General features: G+C 46.1%; 1 protein-coding gene across 1 annotated transcript in view; it reads left to right on the top strand.

The window, feature by feature from the left end:
• The window catches only part of ERICH6B (glutamate rich 6B), a 78646-nt gene that overhangs the window by 5508 nt on the left and 49080 nt on the right, over positions 1-24058 (top strand). The window contains exons 2-3 of the mRNA XM_070471207.1: positions 5099-5150; positions 22164-22535. Coding sequence (XP_070327308.1) covers positions 22211-22535 — 325 coding nt within the window. The 5' untranslated portion in view covers positions 5099-5150; positions 22164-22210. The remainder of the gene's footprint in view (positions 1-5098; positions 5151-22163; positions 22536-24058) is intronic.

Raw genomic sequence — 24058 nt, 5'->3', positions numbered from 1 at the left:
GAGCCCAGCCCCCTCTGTAAGTAGGGGTGGCGGTAAAGGTTCCGCCTGCCAATACAGGAGACGCCGTTTCAATCCCTAGGTCCAGAAGATCCCCTGGGGAAGGGCATGGCAACCTGCTCCAGTATTCTTGCCTGGAGAATCCCATGGACAGAGGAGCCTGGTGGGCTAGAGTCCACGGGGTTGCACAGAGTCAGACACGACTTAAGTAACTTAGCATGCACACACTCCATAAGTAGGTGCTCCCCACCTCCATCCTCTTTCCATTTCTTTCCATTTCAATTCTCTTTCCACTTCCCTATGTTAGCTAAAGCCTTCCCCCCTCCCCGGCCCTGGGATATCCTCTGGCTAGCTTTGAGTTATTAACACATCAGGACAGTCCATGCCCCAATGGACCCCCCACCCCAGAAGCCAGAAGTGGTGCTGGCATCCTCCTAGCTCCCTGTTTCCCCACTGACAGATAATTACTCTTCCGACTGCTGCTAAAATCCCCCTCCCCCTCTTTCATTCATAACATAATCACACTGTATTATATTTGTTTTTCTGTCTCCTGGCGTAAACACAAAGCTTTCTCAAGGTCTTCCTCAAGGTGTGCCTTCTGCAACACTGCAGCCACCATGCCCAACAGTGTCTGGCACATAGAAAGTCCTCAGTAAGTGTCTGCAGAAAGAAAGAAGCAAAGAAGAAAGGGAGAAGGATAGGAGGGAGCCTTGGAAGCTTATCCCTCTCAGTAGCAAATGTTGTAAGGTCTGGTTAATGCACGGGATGATAGAATCAGATTCACAAATGTTTGAGCAGCCTTGAAGCAGGAGGCAAAGTCAGCAAGATGAAATTTAATACTGATCCATATAAATGCCTGCATCAGCTTCCAAAAATAAACCCAAGTTTAGCACCAAAAAAAAAAAAAAAAAGGTAAAGGAACATAAAAGCTATCTTCAAATGTATGCAGCCGCTGTGGATCATCAGACGACAGACCTGGGGCAGGGGGAGGGGTGCTGGTTGAAAGCCCAAGGGAGAAAGATTTCACAGCAGAAGTCTGTGTCATTTGTTACGTGCTAAATGCAGTGCCTGGCACGTAAAAATGGTGGCTGAATAATTCCACCACTTATTGTGGTGATCTTTCTTATCGTTATTATTACCAGCATCATTGTCATTATTTATTATTTATAAGAGCTGTCCAACAGTCTGCCTCAAGAAGCACTGAACTCCACTCCCTGGAAATCCAATGTTATCACTGGGTAGCCACCTGTCTAGGGAGTTTGTCGACCAGATTCCTAACCCCCCACCCTGCCTTCACTGTAATCCTGTGATTCAAAGAACAATACTCTGTACATCCTGGGTAGCAAAGCTGCAGATACAATTCCTGGCTGAGCAAACTGTCTTTCATACAAAGAAGCTTTTGCACTGCCTGCATTTGTTGCAGAGAGCCTCCTTGCAGCCACCCCTCAGAAGCATCTCTTTGATGCTGAAAAATAAAATTGCTTTGTGTGAAAGCTCCCTTAATCTTATATAGATACAAATGCCTTGTATCTTTGGGGATATGCCAAACTGCTCTTAGTGTTTCAGAATTAATCTTATTAAACAAAGCTCTGTTTAATCCCCACTGCTGTTTGCTGGAGATGCTGAATAATTCCACATCTATTGCTGCTTTACCACGGGCCCTTCCCGGATTTAGTGTTGTCTGAGAAAACACATCAGTGAATCTAGGCTGGACAATGGCATTCCCACTTCGGGTTTAATGCTGTAGTTGTAGAAATGTTCCTTTATATATGTTTATGTTGATTTCTTAATGAAAGAAAAGGAAAGAAAAGGGATGGGTTGAAAGACTTCCCTGTTGTGAAGAATAACAAGTGGAATAATGAGTTGCCTCATTGACCAACTCAATATAATTACATGTGATAAACCAGTGCTGCTAATATTGCTAAGAAAAAAAGGAGTTCATATAAGGTCACTGTCTGTTGTCTATGTTTAGCCTGGGTAGCAAGAGCTGCAGATACAATTCCTGGCTGAATTGTATAGGAATATACACAACCTAGAATACAGGAAACCCCTGATTACAATACTAGTTTGTACAATGTATTTTCTGTATCAGTGTGTTTACACACACATATATTCACACCAGTCAAGGGAAATTACAACTTCCTCCCTCCCAACAGACTTCTGGATCTTCTCTATTAGGAGACAACAGTGAGTGATCCAAACATGCAACCATATAGAATAATTTTGCATTTATCACTTTTGATGCATTCTTATGATCTCCTACTATGTGCCAGGCATTATTTAGGTGGCAGGAATACAACAGCAAACGAGAGTGAAGTTCCTATTCTCAGATATACAGATCAATGAACATGATACAAACGTTATGCAGAAAAGAAAACAACATGATGAAATACACAGAGATTGGGAAGTGAGGGGCTATTTTAGATCAGTTGCTCAGGGAGGGTCTCACGGGGAGGTTACAACTGAACTGACACTCAAGGAGGAGGAGCCAGGCAGCTGCAGATCTGGATGAAGAACTTTGCAGACAACTGTGTGTTAGTCACTCAGTCATGTTCAACTCTGTGACCCCATGGACTGTAGCCCGCCAGGTTCCACTGTTCATGGGATTTTCCAGGCAAGAATACTGGAGTGGGTTGCCATTCCCTTCTCCAGGGGATCTTCCTGACCCAGGGATTAAACCCAGATCTCCCACATTGCAGGCAGACTCTTTACCATCGGAGCCACCATGGAGGCTCTCACAGACAATGAGAAGGACTAATGGAAGACCCCTGAGCTTGGAACATGCTGGAGTATGGTGCGCAGGGGGAGCAGTCCTGGGTTCCAGGAGGGTCAGAAAAGAAGCAGGGGCCAACGTGGCAGGCCTTGGAGGCCTTTCAACGTGAAGTGGAAACCACTGGAGAGTTTCAAGCAAGGTCATTAAGATAATGACCCAACAAAGTCACCCATTTACTGCCTCGCCATCCTGTTATAACCACAACTGTGTGTGTGTGTTGTCTGCTCAGTCGCTCAGCCACATCCAACTCTCTGAGATCCCACAGACTAGCCCTCCAGGCTCCTCTGTCCATGGAATTCTCTAGGCAAGAATACTGGAGTGGGTTGCCATGCCCTCCTCCAGGGGATCTTCCCAGCCCAGGTCTCCCACATTGGAGGCAGATTCTTTACCATCTGAGCCACCGGGGAAGCCCAAGAATACTGGACTGGGTAGCCTAACTCTTCTCCAGGGGAATCTTCCCAACCCAGGAATCGAACTGGGGTCTCCTGCATTGCAGGCCAATTCTTTACCAGCTGAACTACCAGGGAAGCCCATAACCACAGTTAGTAATTTATTTTGTCATCTTTTTATTATATACTTCATGTGTTATTTACAGCCATGATCATACCTGTTTATATGCTTTTGTATCTTGCCTTTTATTTATTAAACCTTTTCTCATGTTTTTCAATATATTCATTACTAAATCTTAATGCACACATAATGTATCATTCATTAGCTATATAAGTTTATTGACTAATTTCCCAGATGAGGCATTGGCAAACTATAGCCCTGCATTTGTATATAAAGTTTTATTGGAATACCAAAAAAAAAAAAAGGACATGATCTAATTTATGTGTTAAAACCAATCACCTCTGAAGAATGAATTCTTGGAAAGCAAGAGCCAAAACAGGGAGGCCACTGTAGAAGATGTTGTATTAGACAGGAGTGATCACAGTGGTGATGGAAGGAAGAATGGATTCAGGACATTTTTTGGAAGACAGCATGAAGAGGACTTACTGGTTGATCAGCAGGCTTAGGAGGATGAAAGAGAGAATAATCAAGGATGACTCCACATTTCCACATCTGAGCAACTGCATGAATTATACCAGAGGTTCCCAAACTTTCTCAGTTCACAGCACTCTCAATATCTCAGTGAATTTTTCACAATGCCCCCTAAGCCAAAAGAAACCTACAATGGTTTTCATTTATTACTTATCTCCAAGTAATTTAATAAACACTTGTGTTACATTTTTATTGTCATATGAATGTATATTTATGTTGAAACTTAAATATATATTTATGTTAAAACTTAATACACAAAAATTGAAAGAAAAAAATAATGCTTTTACTTCAGTCTTAAGTAGCCATGATGACTTCCTAATAGAATGTGTATGTCTATCAGGCACTGCATGACTGAGTCTTGGAGTCAGATTGCACGTGGCCACCCTCATTTCCTGTTCCATGCTGATTTTTGCATGGGATTTGCTTTGTATCTCAACAATTTCCCCAAATCCAGCTTTACAAAATATGCCATCAATTGAAAGGAATGCAGTGTAATCTAAACCAGTGAAAGTTGCTCAGTCGTGTCCAGCTCTTTGCAACCCCATGGACTGTGTCCATGGAATTCTCCAGGCCAGAATACTGGAGTGGGTAACCTTTCCCTTCTCCAGGGGATATTCCCAACCCAGGGATCGAACCCAGGTCTCTTGCATTGCAGGCACATTCTTAACCATCTGAGCCACCAGGGAAGCCCAAATCTAAACCACTAGTTCATACAATATCCAGCAGATGCTGAGTATGGCTGTTTTCCTAAAAACTTTTAAGTCCACTGCAGCATCCCTGTGAGTTCTCTGCAGTACCTGGGAAGCTTTGATGCTCAGATTGGCCAGACCATTTAGTGACAGGACGTGGGTGAGGAATGGCAGGGGAGATACATAAGTGAGGGTTGCTTGGTTCGATTTCCATGGGGGAAATTCAGGGATTTCCATGGGGAACACCCAGGAAGAGCTACTGACCAAGAAAGATTAAGCAAAAAACATGTACTTCAAAAACAAATTCCATTTCATCTTAGTCTAGGAAAAATATCTACTATCCAGTATTCTTAAGAAACAAGGTGTTCTCTGGCTAATTTTCTGGATAACTAAGAGCTAACCAGAGGGACTCCCCTGGTGGTCCAGCGGCTAAGACTCCACACTTGTAAGGCAGGGGACCTAGGTTCAACCCTTGGTTAGGGAACTAGATCCCACATGCCACAACTAAGAGTTTGAATGTAGCAACTAAGACCCGGCACAGCCAATAAATAAATATTCTTTAAAGAAAGAGCTAACCAGAAAACTTTTCTTTTTCCAGCTGTTACTATTGAAGAATCTCTTGGCTTGGACTCAGTTCACTCCCTGACATTGTAAGTATTGCCCATGAGCGTAACTAGATATATTAATAACTGCAACTGTGTCTTCTAGGTCTCGAAGGCTGCACAATCATGATTGCAAATAATCCTTACGACCCTCCCTGTGGGCCATACTGTTATCCCAGAAACAGCGATGGCAAAATGCATCTCCATGAAATGAACTGTATTTTAAACATATTGTTTCCCATCATGGGCATAATATTAACATCAAGCCTAGATGTGACCATCCACGGGGCATCTGAAAAAACACAGACATAGGATTACAAACTCTTCTGCACAACACCTATAATCCAGAAGGTTCTAAAAACTGAAAGTTTTTAAGTTTGATAAGTTTGTGGCAAACTCATTTGGACACAAAACCCAACCTGCTAGAACTTGAAAGTGTTAGTCACTCAGTTATGTCTGACTTTGTGACACCAGGGACTGTAGCCTGCCAGTTTCCTCTGCCCATGGAATTTTCCAGGCGAGAATACTGAAGCCATTTCCTATTCCAGGGGAATCTTCCTGATCCTGGAAGCAAAATCCAACCTGAACTGATGTGGGGCTACTTAAAGTTTGTTTTTATCTCACTTATTGTGAACAATTATGTGTCTTGCTGCAGAAATACTAATAATATTCACTACAGTGCGGCCCCAGACCCCTCTAAGGTTGTTATACATCTGTGATATATTCACCCTAAGGCCAGTTGAAATTAGAAAAAAATCTTAATTCCACAATACACTGGCCCCAGGGGTTTTGAATAAGAGATAGTCTTTAGAAACAGAGGGCAGAAAGAAGCCTAGATCTCTTCTAGGTCAATCCATTAACATTAGAAGTGAGAAAAGAAGCCTAGACAAATGTGTGGGAGGAGCCAGTAATGTGTTCAAAATCACATATTCAGTTTGGAGCTCAGCCAAGACAGAACTATTTCTCCTGCCACCTGCTTCCCCAGAAGGCGGCCTATGTGTGTATGTTAGTCACTCAGTTGTGTCCGACTCTTTGTGACCCCATGGACTGTAGCCTACCAGGCTCCTCTGTCCATGGAGTTCTCCAGGCAAGAATACTGGAGTGGGTTTCCCTTCCCTTTTCCCGAGGATCTTCCTGACCCAGGGACTGAACCCAGGTCTCCTGCATTGCAGGGGATTCTTCACCACTGCAGAGGTGGCCTATGCACGTGCTCAAACATGTTAAGAACACAGGTGTCTTAGCACTCCGCTGGGGCACACTCAAAATACATGCTTCTACTGAGTCGTTAAGTTGAACCATCTGAAAAGAATACGTCATCAGTTATAACAGTTACCTGCTTTGTTCCTCACCATACTGACAGTTTGAGGGAGGTTAATTCAAAGCCATTCTATATGACTCTTGAAAATGAGTCCAGTAAGCTTTTAATTAAGGATGTCTTTTCATCTGAATGAATTTCCTTTTAGCAATTAGAAACTCTAAAGATTATTCCTTTGTTCTTTTAAATAGTTTCTTTGTTCTTGGAATATTTGAAGGAACCACTAAGAACTTGAGTTGTAAAGGCTGGAAAGATGACATCTCTCACTAATCCCCTCTGGTACAGGGCGGTTTAGACTTGGAACTGAGCAGATGTAGTCTGAATCCCAAATGTGGTGCTTAGGAACCATGGCTTAAGCCAGTTACCAATCTCTATAAGGTCTGGTTTTCTTCGTTGGAAAATAGGATAGTAACACTTTACCAGATTTTTATGAATCGTGAAGTTTAAAAATAAAAGTAAAATACTTTGTTCTGGGTACCTAGTAAGTGCTCAGTAAATGACGGAAAGCCGGCTTTCCCCTCCCTCCCTTTCCTCGCTCTCCGTCCTGGATCATGGAGAACACACACATTTACCTGTAGCAGAGGAAGAGGCTTTGAGAAGGAAAAGTGAGAATGCTGGGGCTCAGTCCTGTCTGACTCTTTGCCACCCCGTAGACTACAGCCTGCCAGGCTCCTCTCCATGGGATTCTCCAGGCAAGGACACTGGGGTGGGTTGCCACTTCCTCCTCCAGATGACCTTCCCGACCCAGGGATCCAACCTGAGTCTCCTGCTTTGTAGGCAGATTCTTTACCATCTAGTGCGCTAAGAGCTCGCCTTCCAAACAACACAAGCCCTTCTGCCCACAGAGCAGCCAGTATTATAAAAGAACACCATACTTGGGGACGGGAGATACAGGTTCAAGTCCGAGCTTGGCCACTTATTAATTGTCTGACTTTAACCAAGACCTTTGCTTTCTCTGAGCCTTAGTGGTGTCATCTGTAAATTGCAGAGAATAGCGTTTGCTGCACAAGATGGCTATGATGAATACATTCAATATGGCACGTTTGTTACAAATATATAATACATACATATGTATTATATAATACCTACATATGTATACATAATACATATAATACAACTCAGAGTATTATACAAATCGGTGAAGCCTAGAGAAGACAGAGAAGAACCCCAAATGTGAAAAGAGAACATTTTCCTGATTTAAGTAAAAGAGAAGGCAGAGGTGAAAACTTATAACCCTGGTGGTTTTGATACTGGTGCTGGGCAGAGTTCCAGGACATGTCTTGTGATGGTTGGGAAGCATCTGAGAGAAGTAACAGGCTGTGTGGATTCCTGGAAGAGCAGGTCATGGAGGGCAGGACCACTCCACCCACCCCTTAAAGAAGGGGGTAGACCTTGAGAAGGGCGGAAGTCTCAGAGAGCCAAAGAGAAGGGAGCAATAGAAAATTGAGGGGGCGGGGCCTCAAGAGGCAAGGGGCGGGGCTCAAGAGTCAAGGGGCGGGGCTCTGAGAGCCAAGAAGGAGGGGCCTCAAGCAGCTGAGAGGGAGAGTCACGGAGCAGAGGGGAGGGGTCTCAGAGCCCCGTCCTCAGCGGTCTCTGGTTTAACATTTGTGTCCATGATTTGAAGAGGACACGGCTAATAGGGAATGGCCGGCAGCCCAATAAAAACTTACTGGGAGGAGCTGGAGGAAATGTGAGGCCCCGGTTAGAAAGCAAAGGAACACCCTGCCCTTTTTCGGAGATGGTGCTCGAGCCCCCAGGGTTAAGTGTTCTCAGACCCCCACGCAGTGTGGGGATGTGGCCTCACACTCAAGCCGGAGCTCCTGACACCCTGCCCGCACGGCAGCGGGAAGCCAAGACTGCGGAGGAGGGCCTAGAAACCACACCGGCTGTGAGCTCTGGAAGGAGCTCCTCCATTCAATAAATAACGCAGCATTACCTACCATGGTAATGTTCTAGACGCAGGCTGATTAGTGAAAACAAAGATCCCTGCCCTCGGGGAGCTTACATCCTAGTGAGAGGAGACAGATACTGCCGGTAACAAGTGAATAAAGCATGTAGTATGTTAGGAAGCGAACTCTGGGAGATGGTGAAGGACAGGGAAGCCTGGCGTGCTGCAGTCCATGGGGTCACAAAGAGTCTGAAACACGACTGAGTGACTGAACAACAAAATGTTAGGGAAGTGATATGTGCTCTGGAAAAAAGGGAAAGTGGAGAAGCTTAAGGGAGAAGGAAATGCTGTGATGGGGTGGGTGACAGCAAGCAGGATGGTGGGGACCAGCCTCATTGAGGCAGCGCTGGGAAGGAGGTGAGAGGGAGAGGGAAGGACAGGGAGAGCAAAGGCCTCAGGTGGGCCAGCACCAGTGTGACGGAGGTGAAGGGAGGGAAGGGGAGAGAAGTGGGAAGGAGATGGGAGACACGATAGAGGCCAGTCAGGAAGGACCTCACAGGCCCTGAAAGGGCCTTGGCTTTTTCTTTTCTAATGTATTTATTTATTTGGCTGCATGGGGTCTTAGTTGCAGTGCACAGGATCTTTAGTTGTGGCCACGTGGGATCTAGTTCCCTGGCCAGGAAATGAACCCAGGCCCCCTGTACTTAGCCACTGGACCACCAAGGAAATCCCAGATCTTGGCTTTTAATCTAAAAGATGGGAGCCCTCGAAGGGTTGTATGGGGAGGGGAGCGAGGTGATGTGATTTGTGTCTTGCAAGCTGGCTACCCTGTGAAGAACAGACATGCTAGAGGCCACCTCAGTAACCCAGGCAAGATGTGATGGTGGCTCAGACCGGGAGGGGAAGTGACGGGATTCAGAGAAGGTGAGAAGTGGGGAGGTCCTTTGGTGGGCTGATGTAGGGTGGGAAAGACAGAAAAGTGTCACACGACCCCAAAGGCTTTGTCGTCAGCCAAGAGGTCTGGGGAGGAAGAGCAGGATCCGATTTTGGACATGAGAGTCTCAGATGTCTGTTAGACGGCGAGTGGAGATGCTGAAAATGCAGCTGGAGGGCTGAACCTGGCGCCCTGGGAGGAGGTCTGATCGCTCCCTTCAGACCCTTGAGCAGCTGCCCAGCGGAAGAGGAGTGAGAGCTCTTCACTGAGGCTCCCCCAGGACTGAAAACACAGATGAAGGGGAGGGAGTCAAAGTGAAGGAGGCTCTGATTCAACGCCAGGACTTCCAAACCAGGCTGTTGGAGACTGAATGAGCGGCCTCATCCAGGCTGTTTTACAATAATAGCTGACAGTTCCCCTGAAACCAGGGCTGAGAGTCAGAAAACAGACTGACCCATGGGGAGAGAGTTTCTGCATCGACAGATAAAACAGCACCACAGAATTCCCTTGGGCCAAGCAGCTTCGTAGAGGGGTCTGGCCTCCTAAGAATGAGGGCGCTCACTCACCGCAGTCACTCCCTGTGGGCCATCACTTCCCCCGGGGCCCAGCCACTAGGAGCTGAGCTGAAGGATGGGCAGACCTGAATATCTAAACCTCCGGAAATCAATATTCATTGGAAGGACTGATGCTGAAATTGAAGCTCCAATACTTTAGCCACCTGATACGAAGAGCTGACTCATTAGAAAAGACCCTGATGCTGGGAAAGATTGAAGGCAGGAGGAGAAGGGGACAACAGAGGACGAGATGGTTGGATGGCATCACCAACTCAAAGGACATGAGTTTGAGCAAGCTCCAGGAGTTGGTGAAGGACAAGGAAGCCTGGCATGCTGCAGTCCATGAGATCACAAAGAGTCGGACACGACTGAGAGACTGAACACCACCACCTAGGCTTCCATCAGTACCAGGAAGCAGTCTTTTTCCTCTCTCTGTATCATGAGCTATTTAAGGCCTTAGCAGGACACACAAGACACACTGACACATATGCACACTTACAAACATGTACAGTCACACACACCGTCAGAGCTGGTTAGGAATAAGTGTGCAATAGTAACAACATGAGTTTCCTGGGAGGCGCAGTGGTAAAGAATCTGCCTGCCAATTCAGGAGACTCAAGAGATGAAGGTTCGATCCCTGGGTGGGAAGATCCCCTGGAGAAGGGAATGGATACCCACTCCAGTATTCTTGCCTGGAGAATCCCATGGACAGAGGAGCCTGGTGGGCTACAGTCCATGAGGGTGCAAAGTCAGACACGACTGAGCGTGCATGCAGAAGTAACAGCATACCTCATGTCTGGGCCTGGTACTGCTTACATGTGTCCATATTGCCTCGCTGAATCCTCACGGAGAGTTGGTACTATTACTGTTCCTATTCTACAGAGGAGGAAACTAAGTCACAGGAGAGGTAAGAACCTCAGTCAAAATCATACAGCTTGTAAGTGGCCAAGCTGGGATTTAACCCCAGGAAACTGAGCCCCAATCCCAACCTTCTCTTTCTCAAGGTGAGTTTTCAATCTTGCTTACCTTCCCTGTTCCATTCTCACACAGACCTCTCCTCTCCTGATGGTCTAGAGCAGGTACCTCAGAAGCAATGTTGAATTACTGACCAGGGACTCGGCCAAGTCACAGAGCTGCACCCCGCAGGAGCCAGAGGAGGGGTGGTGGTTGGACCCAGAGGGCATGGAACCTGGGGCAAGGGAGGTCAAGCAAGGGAACCCAGGCCCCTCGTGAGACCCTGCAGAGGGGCCAGAGGGCACTCAGGGTCACTGGGGCAGGGCCATCATGTGCCCTCCATGTCAGGAAGGAGGGGGAGCCTGCCTTCCTTTTGAGATGTGAAAGCAGGTGATGGTGGTGACAAAGGACTGCCTTTGGTGCTGAGAAGCCAGGGGTCAAATGAGGTCCGTGGGCTGCTTCCCCGGAGGGGACAGGAGGACGCATGAGGGAAGGACCACTGTGCTGGCCAAGCCGTCAGAGCAGGACCTTGTTGTTGTTCATTCGCTCAGTTGTGTCTAACTGTTTGAAACCCCATGGATGGCAGCACTCCAGGCTGCCTTGTTCTTCACCATCTCCCAGAGCCTGCTCAAACTCATGTCCACTGAGTCAGTGATGCCATCCAACCATCTCCTCCTCTGTCACCCCCTTCTCCTCTTGCCCCAATCAGAACCTTAGATTTCCTGATCTTCACCCAGGGCATCACAGAGGGCCTCAGGAGGTGGACAGAGCCCGGTCCTTACGGCAGAGCCGGTTTCCTGCCCTACTGCAAGGCCGGCCCTCTGACCACACCTGGTTTCCAAAGCATGAAGCCTTTCAGCATGTCAGTTGGGCCCCAGCCCCAGTGAGAGGGACAAAGAACAAATCAGGAGCAGCCACCCCCTCCAACCACGGAAACCAGAGGAGAGACCTTGCTGACGCCACAACCGGAGCACAGAGCCCTTCCTAGGCCATCATCTGGGAGCCAGAGGCTGTCACTCATCTTCCTCTTCCAGTCTAGTCATCCAACCAGCCCTGTAAAGACAGAGTGCTCCGTCTTGTCGCTTTGTTTTAGTTACTTGTGTCTTCCTCTTTATTTCAGTAAGACTATTTCAGGAATCCTGGCCTTAGCCCCTCAGAATGACAGATGAGATCCAAAGAAAACCTCACCAGAGAAAATTCAGTTGGCCTCTGACTCACAGCGCGATGTGGAAGGGGTCAGGCAGATAGAAATCTACGAGACTGTGGTTTCATGTTGACCTCCGGCATCAAGTGTTCCCCTCTTCACTAAATAAGCACATTCCTCAGTAAGGATACTGGGCAAAGCACAGAGCACATTATTACAGCTTTTCTTTGCTCATCCATGCCTTCATTCAGCAGGGACCACTGACTAGCAACCATGTGCCCAAAACGCCATGCTGGGGGCCGGCCTGCAGCCGTGAGCTGTCCAAGCGCTGTACCCTCTGCCACCAAACGGCCTCCGGTTGAAGGCCCCACCCCTCACCCGCCAGAAGGATCAAGCCAAGGAGGGCAGTGTGAGAAAGAGTAGACCTCCCGGGAGCTTTTGTTTTCCTGCTTTTGATGGAGACGTGGCTCTATTTTCTGATAGAGGCAGAGAACTAGGCTTTCCTACCAGGACACATGCAATGATAAGTCTACCTGGGAATCAAGATAGTGACGTGGACAGAAGCAGAAAAGGAGACCCGTCCCATTCAGAGAGGGCAGCCTCCACTCCACATCACTGTCCCTGCAAGAGGAAGCCAGCCCAGGGTCCCTGAGACACCTTTTTCCAGAACAAGCCAGAACCCCTGACTTTTGGTGAATTTGGCCAATTCTAAATATCTGTTCTAATTTTTTAAAAAAATTATTTAACTTGAATAAAATAAGTCTGGCAGCCTCCTTTGATTGAGGCAACCTTTTTGTAAAGCTGATCTAGGGAAGAACGAGCTATAATCAGCTGATTATAAGTAGCTCTTATAAAGCCGATGTTTTGTGTTGTGGCCACAGAAATTAACCCGCAATCGCTCAGAAACCAGGGTCAAAATGAGTCAAGATCTAAATCCCAAGTCAAAACCGAGATGTCTGTCTCAGACACTGGATGTCTGGTTGCCATTACCATCTATTTCTGCCCGACAGCTTTTATTATAAATTTCTAGGAGAATTAAAGGGACAGTGTTGAGAATGCAGTTTCTTTTCTGACCTTTGGAATGAGATTGCAGCTGACTGGAGCGTTTTTTACAAGGCCTGATGAGAAAACAGAGAGAGAAGACTCTTAACCATGCGTGACAGCATGCTGTTGATAAACGCCTTCTGGGCTGTCCAGGGGACTGGCTGATTTTGATCTTTTATTTAAGCAGCTAAAAAATATGAACATCAGGAGGGTCTCCGAAGTGCAAGAAGGCCTTTGATGGAGTGGCTGGTGCCTGGATGTGCGCCTTCAGCGCTCCCAGGGCTCGGCTGGGACAGAACCCCGTCTCCATGGGCTCTCACAGTCCTCCCATCCCTTCCTTGTCCCTGTGGTTTACAGGCCTCAGGAGCAAGCAGGAGTTCAACCTGGACAGCTAACCCTTAATGCAGCTTCTCCATCCTAACAGGTGATGCATTTAGGTTGTACATCAAAATAAGGCTGGAGAGGCTCCTTTAAAACAGAAGAGGCTCCCAGAGATAGAGATATAAACCCCAAAGCTTTCCCACAGCTCAGCCTTTGCTGCAAAGGCAACATCCTCCACGGTCACCGCCTCAAAAAGCAATTGAGATAGCCTACGTGAAAGAACGTGCACACAGGCCTGTAAAGTGATGGAGAGAGAGCAAGTCAACTGTGGGGCGAGCTCCCAGGCTCTACTTCCTGTCTGGCGAGTGGCCACAAGAACCCTCCTGCCCCAGAGTCACTTTAATCACATCGCCTTCCGGGTCACTACCCAACACAAGATGCTCAATATGGGTGTTGAAGTCCACCACCCTGCCTCTCTCTGGACTTTTCCTGCCTTGTCACCCCTGCCAGGGCAAGTCCAGTTACTCCCCACCTTCCCACCCTTTAAACCATCAAGTGATCCATCATCCATCAAGCTATTTCTCCTTCTCCTCGGATCTCACCATCAGTTCTTTTCCAGATTTACATTTTATGAAACTGCCTGTCACAGGCTGGGTTTTCTGGAAATAGAGGGTAAGATGTAAACTGTTGAGAGGCAGCTGGGCTGAGATGCTAAATGTGTCTTTGGGACCAACCCCTGAGAAAGACCAGCAGGGATACAGGATAGACTAAGGGGGACAGTGCCGTGGAGCAGGCTTGGCAACCCTGACCCAAGTGGAGGAAGCGGGATGGGGGGCAGAGGGGCCTGAGATCTCTCAGAGGTGTCCTGCCTGGACTTTTGCACCCCCGCCTTGTTTCATCACCAGATGCAGCCACCCCCAAGAAGGGAGTGGCTTCTGGAAGGTGGCCCCTGGCAGCTGAGGCAGACCTTAAAGGAGCTAGGGGCTGGGGGGCTGACTGCTGACCAACTACCCCACAGCTGGGCAGCTTGTCCTTCCTGGAAAAGAGGTCTGGCAGCGCACCTCTATATGTTCCCACCCCGCCTCCAGGTTAATCCTATGGGAATCCAGTAATCCAGGGGCTCTAGCAACCCTAGGGGTGCACAAATATGGCCCATTATTGATATCAACCCCAGTTCTTGGACTCTTTATTTTTTGAATTATTTAATGTATTTGGTTGCCCTGGGTCTCCGTGGCCGCATGTGGGCTTTCTCTGGGTTTGGCAAGTGAGGGCTACTCTCCAGGTGCGGCACAAGGGCCTCTCCGTGGGGTGGTTCCTCCTGTTGGGGAGCAGGCACGCTAGAACACAGGCTCAGTAGTTGTGGCCCCCAGGCTTAGCCGCCTCTCCGCATGCGGAATCTTTCTGGACCAGGGATGGAACCCGGGCCCCCTGCATTGGCAGGTGGATCCTTAACCACTGGACCACCATGGAAGTCCTGGATTCTTTAATCAATAGCAGTTGGTGAGGCCAGACAAGAAATCCAGGCAAGGCTTTATTGAGACTTGTGCTGCAGCTAGTACTAGGGAGCCAAAGCAAGTAACAGGCGCCCTTGCAGTCCCCTGAGATGGGGGCAAGTTGGTCCCTTAAATGGGGTGAGGGTGGGAGCCGATCAGTGAGACCGGTTGGAGGAGTGACTTGCATGGTCTGCCTACCCCGGCATCTCAGAAGTGGAAGGTAGGTTTTAGCCTTCCGTTCTCTCACTCTTCATCATTTGCCCCAACTGCACACGCTTGCAGTTATTTTTAGTCCCTTACGGTTTCTTTGTATTCTGTTCAAGGAGACGTTTTTCCAAGTACAAGCACTGCAGTAAAAGGCCCCAGGGCCAGCCTGTCTAACTAGGAATGTCTTGCACATCACACCCCTCATCTCAGGCATCATGTTGCACGTATGCTAGAGAGTTAGCCTCATGATCTCATCTGGCTGGTTCCCTAGAAGAGAGCTTCCCAATCAGATATCTGGGGAAAGCCAGGCAAAGAAATTTCTCTCTAAAGTCCTTAGAGCAGACAGGAAGATTTCGGGTCTGTTACCTGCAGCTTACCCCATTGTGCAGGGTAATTATTAACATTTTTAAAATTTGGGGATGCCCTGCTCTAGAAACATCTACTCTTGGTCCTTCATTCAGTCACTGATCATTTACTTTGGGGACCTTTTATTATTCATCAGGCACTGAGCCAACTATTGGAGAGAGAGTGGGGAACAGGCCACACAAGGTCACTGTCATTGAAACACTTAGTAAGGGTCTAGTGGAAAAGAAAGGCTGAACAAGTACGCATGGAAACAGAACCATAAATAGAAATAGGGTAAGTGCTCTACGAGAGAATAACAGGGTGGGAGAGTCAAGAAGGAACTGTAAGAGGTCAGAGAGACTGGCCAGCCCTGGGAGCCCTGGAGTGGGGTTGGCGTTTTATTCTCAGTGCAAGAGAAAGCAATCGGGGGACTGTGAAGCTATGGGTGTCCTGATGTGGTTAATATTTTCCCAAGAACACTCCTGGTGGAGAATGACCGTAGGGCAGCAGCACTAGTGACAGGAAAGCCAGTTAAGAGCATGTAGCAATAACCCAGACTAGAGACGGTGCAGTTAGAGGCGAGCAGTCACGGCGGATCAAAGAGAGGAAGGATCCGAAATAGATTTGCAAACAAGAATCAGTCCTTCCTGGGGCTTCCCTGGTGGTCCAGTGGTTCAGACCCTGTGCTTCCAATGCACGAGCTGGGGGTTCGATCCGTGGTCAGGAAATGAAGATCCTACATGCCACGTGGCACAGCCAAAGATAAGAATAAAATGTTTTTTTAAAAGAAATACTTTTTAAAAAGGAGAATTAGGGAGGAGGAGCCAAGATGGCGGAGGAATAGGACGGGGAGACCACTTTCTCCCCTACAAATTCATCAAAAGAACATTTGAACGCTGAGCAAATTTCACAAAACAACTTCTGATCGCTAGCAGAGGACATCAGGCGCCCAGAAAAGCAGCCCATTGTCTTCGAAGGGAGGTTAGGACAAAATATAAAAGATAAAAAGGGAGACAAAAGAGCTACGGACGGAGACCCGTCCCGGGAACGGAGTCTTAATAGAGGAAGTTTCCAATCACCAGGAAACCCTCGCACTGGCGGGACTGGGGGAAGTTTTCGGCAATCTAACTGGGAGGAAAAATTAAATAAGGCCCACAGATTACGTGCCTAAAAGCAACTCCCAGCAGAAAAGTACCCCAGATGCCCCGCACCCGTCAGCAACAAGCGGGGGCGGAACGGAGAGGAGCGGGCGACATTGCTTATGGTAAGGACCGGCCCGAAGACCCTGAGAGCAATCAGAGGGAGCTTTTTTATTTTTATTTATTTATTTTTTAATTTTCCATTTATTTTTATTAGTTGGAGGCTAATTACTTTACATCATTACAGTAGTTTTTGTTATACATTGAAATGAATTAGCCATGGATTTACATGTATTCCCCATCCCAGTCCCCCCTCCCACCTCCCTCTCCACCCGATCCCTTTTAAACTGTGGGATAGCAAGGGTCAAAATTAACCGGCCGGAACACACTGCTGGCGGTTCGCAAAACAAAGGGACTGAGAAACTCCAGAGAAGAGCCGGCCCATCCCCGCTGGAGATAGGAGGCAGGGGGGAGGGGAAAAGGGCAAACTCAGCCCCTGAGAAGCCACCCCCTCCCACACTGCAAACAGGCCCAGGTTCCTTTCTAAAGACTTCCTGAGACCCGACTGGCGGCGCGCGCTGGGGCTGCGGAGGGAAAAAGTGCGCCGTACCCGGGGAGATTGCGCCCAAGCCTCTGGCTGCCTGGGCCGCTCGACGCGGAGGGAAAAGGCGCGCTGCACCCGGGAGAGTGCGCCCAAGCCTCTGGCTGCCTGAACCGCTCGCCGCGGAGGGAAAAAGTGCGCCGTACCCGGGGAGATTGCACCCAAGCCTCTGGCTGCCTGAACCGCTCAGGCCAGGGAAGGCACAAAACGCAGGCGCAACCGAATCCGCGCTTTTGTGGAATACCCGAAAACTGGAACCGCACTCAACGCAGGGCCCGCTCCATATAGAGCAGCCGGGAGCCTGAGCAGTGTAGACGGGGAAAGCACTGACACCCGTGAGCGGGGCAAACCTAGTGTGGCCGGTGAGTGCTATCCACACAGAGCGGTATCTGTCTGCAGCGCCCCGCCCTCCCCATAGCAGGACTGAACTGAACTAGGGAACCTAAATAAGGGATCACCTCCTCCCGCCTGTGTCAGGGCGGAAATTAGACACAGAAGAGACGGCAAACAGAAGCCAAATAAACAAAGGGAACCGCTTCAGAAAGGACCGGTGCAACAGATTAAAATCCCTGAAGGTAATACCGACTACACCGGAAGGGGCCTATAGATATCGAGAAGTGTAAGCTGGAAAGAGGAGCTATCTGAAATCGAACTGAATCTACACTGACCGCAAACTTTAAAGGACACAATGGACCAGCTAGACCTAATTGACATCTATAGGACATTTCACCCCAAAACAATCAACTTCACCTTTTTCTCAAGTGCACACGGAACCTTCTCCAGAACAGATCACATCCTGGGCCATAAATCTAGTCTTGGTAAATTCAAAAAAATTGAAATCATTCCAGTCATCTTTTCTGACCACAGTGCAGTAAGATTAGATCTCAATTACAGGAAAAAAATTATTAAAAATTCAAACATATGGAGGCTAAACAACACGCTTCTGAATAACCAACAAATCATAGAAGAAATAAAAAAAGAAATCAAAATATGCATAGAAATGAATGAAAATGAAAACACAACAACCCAAAACCTATGGGACACTGTAAAAGCAGCGCTAAGGGGAAGATTCATAGCATTACAGGCCTACCTCAAGAAACAAGAAAAAAGTCAAATAAATAACCTAACTCTACACCTAAAGCAACTAGAGAAGGAAGAAATGAAGAACCCCAGGGTTAGTAGAAGGAAAGAAATCTTTAAAATTAGGGCAGAAATAAATGCAAAAGAAACTAAAGAGACCATAGCAAAAATCAACAAAGCTAAAAGCTGGTTTTTTGAAAAAATAAACAAAATTGACAAACCATTAGCAAGACTCATTAAGAAACAAAGGGAGAAGAACCAAATTAACAAAATTAGAAACGAAAATGGAGAGATCACAACAGACAACACTGAAATACAAAGGATCATAAGAGACTACTACCAGCAGCTCTATGCCAATAAAATGGACAACTTGGAAGAAATGGACAAGTTCTTAGAGAAGTATAACTTTCCAAAACTGAACCAGGAAGAAAGAGAAGATCTTAACAAACCCATCACAAGCAAGGAAATCGAAACTGTAATCAGAAATCTTCCAGCAAACAAAAGCCCAGGACCAGATGGCTTCACAGCTGAATTCTACCAAAAATTTAGAGAAGAGCTAACACCTATCTTACTCAAACTCTTCCAGAAAATTGCAGAAGGTAAACTTCCAAACTCATTCTATGAGGCCACCATCACCCTAATTCCAAAACCAGACAAAGATGCCACAAAAAAAGAAAACTACAGGCCAATATCACTGATGAACACAGATGCAAAAATCCTTAACAAAATTCTAGCAAACAGAATCCAACAACATATTAAAAAAATCATACACCATGACCAAGTGGGCTTTATCCCAGGAATGCAAGGATTCTTTAATATCTGCAAATCAATCAATGTAATACACCACATTAACAAATTGAAAGATAAAAAACATATGATTATCTCAATAGATGCAGAAAAAGCCTTTGACAAAATTCAACATCCATTTATGATTAAAACTCTCCAGAAAGCAGGAATAGAAGGAACATACCTCAACATAATAAAAGCTATATATGACAAACCCACAGCAAGCATCACTCTCAATGGTGAAAAACTGAAAGCATTTCCCCTGAAATCAGGAACAAGACAAGGGTGCCCACTCTCACCACTACTATTCAACATAGTTTTGGAAGTGTTGGCCACAGCAATCAGGGCTGAAAAAGAAGTAAAAGGAATCCAGATAGGAAAAGAAGAAGTGAAACTCTCTCTGTTTGCAGATGACATGATCCTCTACATAGAAAACCCTGAAGACTCTACCAGAAAATTACTAGAGCTAATCAACGAATACAGTAAAGTTGCAGGATATAAAATTAACACACAGAAATCTCTAGCATTCCTATACACTAACAATGAGAAAACAGAAAGAGAAATTAAGGAAACTATACCATTCACCATTGCAACAAAAAGAATAAAATACTTAGGAGTATATCTACCTAAAGAAATAAAAGACCTATATATAGAAAACTATAAAACACTGATGAAAGAAATCAAAGAGGACACAAACAGATGGAGAAATATACTGTGTTCATGGATTGGAAGAATCAATATTGTCAAAATGGCTATACTACCCAAAGCAAAATATAGATTCAAGGCAAACCCTATTAAACTACCAATGGTATTTTTCACAGAACTAGAACAAATAATTTCACAATTTGTATGGAAATACAAAAAACCTCAAATAGCCAAAGTAATCTTGAGAAAGAAGAATGGAACTGGAGGAATCAACCTGCCTGACTTCAGACTATACTACAAAGCCACAGTCATCAAGACAGTATGGTACTGGCACAAAGACAGAAATATAGATCAATGGAACAGAATAGAAAGCCCAGAGATAAATCCACGAACCTATGGACACCTTATCTTCGACAAAGGAGGCAAGGATATACAATGGAAAAAAGACAACCTCTGTAACAAGTGGTGCTAGGAAAACTGGTCAACCACCTGTAAAAGAATGAAACTAGAACACTTTCTAACACCATACACAAAAATAAACTCAAAATGGATTAAAGATCTAAATGTAAGACCAGAAACTATAAAACTCCTAGAGGAGAACATAGGCAAAACACTCTCCGACATAAATCACAGCAGGATCCTCTATGAGCCACATCCCAGAATTTTAGGAACAAAAGCAAAAATAAACAAATGGGACCTAATGAAACTTAAAAGCTTTTGCACAACAAAGGAAACTATAAGCAAGGTGAAAAGACAGCCCTCAGATTGGGAGAAAATAATAGCAAACGAAGCAACAGACAAAGGATTAATCTCAAAAATATACAAGCAACTCCTGCAGCTCAACTCCAGAAAAATAAATGACCCAATCAAAAAATGGGCCAAAGAACTAAACAGACATTTCTCCAAGGAAGACATACAGATGGCAAAAAAACACATGAAAAGATGCTCAACATCACTCATTATCAGAGAAATGCAAATCAAAACCACAATGAGGTACCATTACACGCCAGTCAGGATGGCTGCTATCCAAAAGTCTACAAGCAATAAATGCTGGAGAGGGTGTGGAGAAAAGGGAACCCTCTTACACTGTTGGTGGGAATGCAAATTAGTACAGCCACTATGGAAAACAGTGTGGAGATTTCTTAAAAAGCTGGAAATAGAACTGCCATATGACCCAGCAATCCAACTTCTGGGCATACACACCAAGGAAACCAGATCTGAAAGAGAAACGTGCACCCCAATGTTCATCGCAGCACTGTTTATAATAGCCAGGACATGGAAGCAACCTAGATGCCCATCAGCAGATGAATGGATGAGGAAGCTGTCGTACATATACACCATGGAATATTACTCAGCCATTAAAAAGAATTCATTTGAACCAGTGCTAATGAGATGGATGAAACTGGAGCCCATTATACAGAGTGAAGTAAGCCAGAAAGATAAAGACCATTACAGTATACTAACACATATATATAGAATTTAGAAAGATGGTAACGATAACCCTATATGCAAAACAGAAAAAGAGACTCAGATGTATAGAACAGACTTGTGGACTCTGTGGGAGAAGGCGAGGGTGGGATGTTTCAAGAGAACAGCATTGAAACATGTATATTATCTAGGGTGAAACAGATCACCAGCCCAGGTTGGATGTATGAGACAAGTGCTCGGGCCTGGTGCACTGGGAAGACCCAGAGGGATCGGGTGGAGAGGGAGGTGGGAGGGGGGACAGGGATGGGGAATACATGTAAATCCATGGCTAATTCATTTCAATGTATGACAAAAAACCACTGTAATATTGTAAAGTAATTAGCCTCCAACTAATAAAAATAAATGGGAAAAAAAAAAGAAAAAAAAAAGGAGAATTAATCCTTCCTACCCTCAAGAAGTTTACATTCTGTTGGAAAGACAGATGTAGAAACTGTTTAATATAGCAAAATCATTACTTTCATGGAAATATAGAAGGTATTGATGGAGCCTAGGGTGGAACATGGAAGACCCCCTGGGGGCATATAGGTGCTCACAGTTATGTCAAATCTGGGGATTAAAAATAAGCATTTGCTGAGTAAACTGACTTTGCCAAGGGGGTGGTGCTTCCAGCAGAGGCTGGAAGACATGCCTGGGAGACGTCCAACCACAGGGACCTTCACGGGCCCAGGCCCCGCCCATGGTGTCTAAACCACCCTGCCTGCACCTCTTCCATCGTGCTTGTCACTGTGTATGGAAACCTCTGTTTGACTGTCTTTCTCTCTCCCCAGTTTGAAACTCCTGGGAGACAAGTCTGTGTTCTGATTATTGTAGCAATGAGTATTTCTTAATGAATAAGCAAAAGTCTTCTAATGATTTCACCACTAAACACCAGTCACTCCCTCACTTTCCGGCCCTCTTGGTTGACTTCAGGTCATTTCAAAGGCGATGCCTTCAGCTGTGGTCTTTCTCCAGGCAGCTCCCAGAGGGTAAACCCTCTCTCTCCTCTCTCTGTGACTTTTCATGGGCCACCAGGTACTGATCTACACTCTCCCAGGGCCATCCCAAGACCACTGAATGAAATGAGTGCACAATCTGCAGTAGGTCATTACTGACTAACGTGTTTTTATTCCTTCCTTGTTGCCAGGATGATGAAGTAGTGACTGCCTGCTGCAGAAGGCTTTCACCTGCTAAATGCCTCCCAGCATGTCTGCTGAAAATCCTGAGCCATCAGGAACACCACCTCCCCACCCTTCCACAACTTTCCACCACAACACACAGACCTTCTCCTCGATGGAAGAAGGTACTAAGGGAGATGAGCAGAGTTTAACGGACGGACTTTTACTTCCTGAAGAGGATGAGACTCCGGAGAAAGACCAGTACCTGGAGAGGGAGGCAAATTACCTGAAAGGAAACGAGTATCAGTTTGAACAGGATTATCTGAAGGGCCATAAGAATCTGCAGAAGAAAGAACTCCTGGAAGGGAAAATATTTCTGTATGAGAAGTTTCTGGAAGCAAGTGAGTGTCTGGGGAGGACGTCCCGTGGATGGCGGTTCTAGCTCATTACAAGGCCCGGGAAAAAAAAGAACAGGCTTGAGTTACAGCCAAAGTGCAAATGATCAGTCCTACTCACCACACTGACAGCCTCATGAATCATTTTTGATCAGCCTACTCATGACTTCAGTAACTGTGCCCCCAAGCCCTGAGCCTACCAAGTAGACAGGGAGACCTGATGATCCAACAGGAAGCCTCTGTTCATAAAAAGCAAAACAGGACAAACAGAACACACCCCCGAATTTGTATCTTTTCCTTTTCTTATTGCACAAGTAATACATGTGCATGGTGGACGTTTGAGAAACCGTATACAAGTAAAAAGAAAAAAGCAAAAGCAAAAATCAGTCTTATTCAAGGTCTTCCCCAGTGGTCCACTGCTTAAGATTACACACCTCCACTGAAGGGGCCATGGGTTCAATCCCTAGTTGGAGAACTAAGAGGCCACATGCTGTGTGGCCCCCAAAAAAATTTTTTTTTAATTTCTGAAAAATTCACTCCCATCCAGAGATGATAATCACTTTTGCACCTTGATTATGTCCTCCCCAGACACTGTATAGTGCTTGTAACCTGCCCTTTAAGGCATATTTATTTCTATATCATGTGCTGTGCTTAATCGCTCAGTTGTGTCCAACTCTTGTGACCCCATGGATGTAGCCCACCAGGCTCCTCTGTCCATGGGGATTCTCCAGGCAAAAATACTGGAGTGGGCTGCCATCCCCTCCTCCAGGGGATCTTCCAAGCTGCAGGATTGAACCCAGGTCTCCTGCATTGCAGGCAGATTCTTTACCATCTGAGCCACGAGGGAAGCCCAAGAATACTGGAGTGGAAGCCTATCCCTTCTCCAGGGGATCTTCCCGACCCAGGAATCAAACTGGGGTCTCCTGCACTGCAAGCGGATTCTTTACCAGCTGAGCTACCAGAGAAGCCCCTTCTATATCATAATTACATATCAATATTACATATTTATAGGAGTATCATTTCACACTTTTGATTTTCTACAAATCATTTTATTGGCTACATCACCTTGTATTAATTTTTTTTGGCCCCACTGTACAACTTGCAGGATCTTAGCTCCCTGACCAGGGGCTGAACCCACACCCTTGGCAGTGAAAGCCCTGAATCCTGACCACTGGACTGCTAGGGACTTCCCCAAACCATAATATTTTTAATTGGCTTCCTATTATTAATCATTTATTGCTTCTGTTTTCTGTTACCTTTCAAAACAGCATGTTGATAAATATCCTTATAGCTAAATTTTATTAATGAGCTCTAATTATTTTCTAGAACACATTTCCATAATGTGTTACCAAGTCAACAGAGACTCGGATGCTTCCCTGGGTGCCCATTCAGGCCCTGGAAGGCGTCACCTTACCCTGCTGGTGGGTACTTAACTTTGGAGTGGTTTCTCTTATCCTAAGGCTCATATTTTCCCCATACTGTTTCTGCAGTTGGCAACTTTTCCTTAAGTTGGGTTTTATCATTTGGCA

The sequence above is a fragment of the Odocoileus virginianus genome, chromosome 8 (genome assembly GCF_023699985.2).
Source record: "Odocoileus virginianus isolate 20LAN1187 ecotype Illinois chromosome 8, Ovbor_1.2, whole genome shotgun sequence".
In the NCBI taxonomy this organism is placed as follows: domain Eukaryota; kingdom Metazoa; phylum Chordata; class Mammalia; order Artiodactyla; family Cervidae; genus Odocoileus; species Odocoileus virginianus.
The sequence above is the reverse complement of the archived record's forward strand: the minus strand, read 5'-3'. Positions and strand labels throughout refer to the sequence as shown.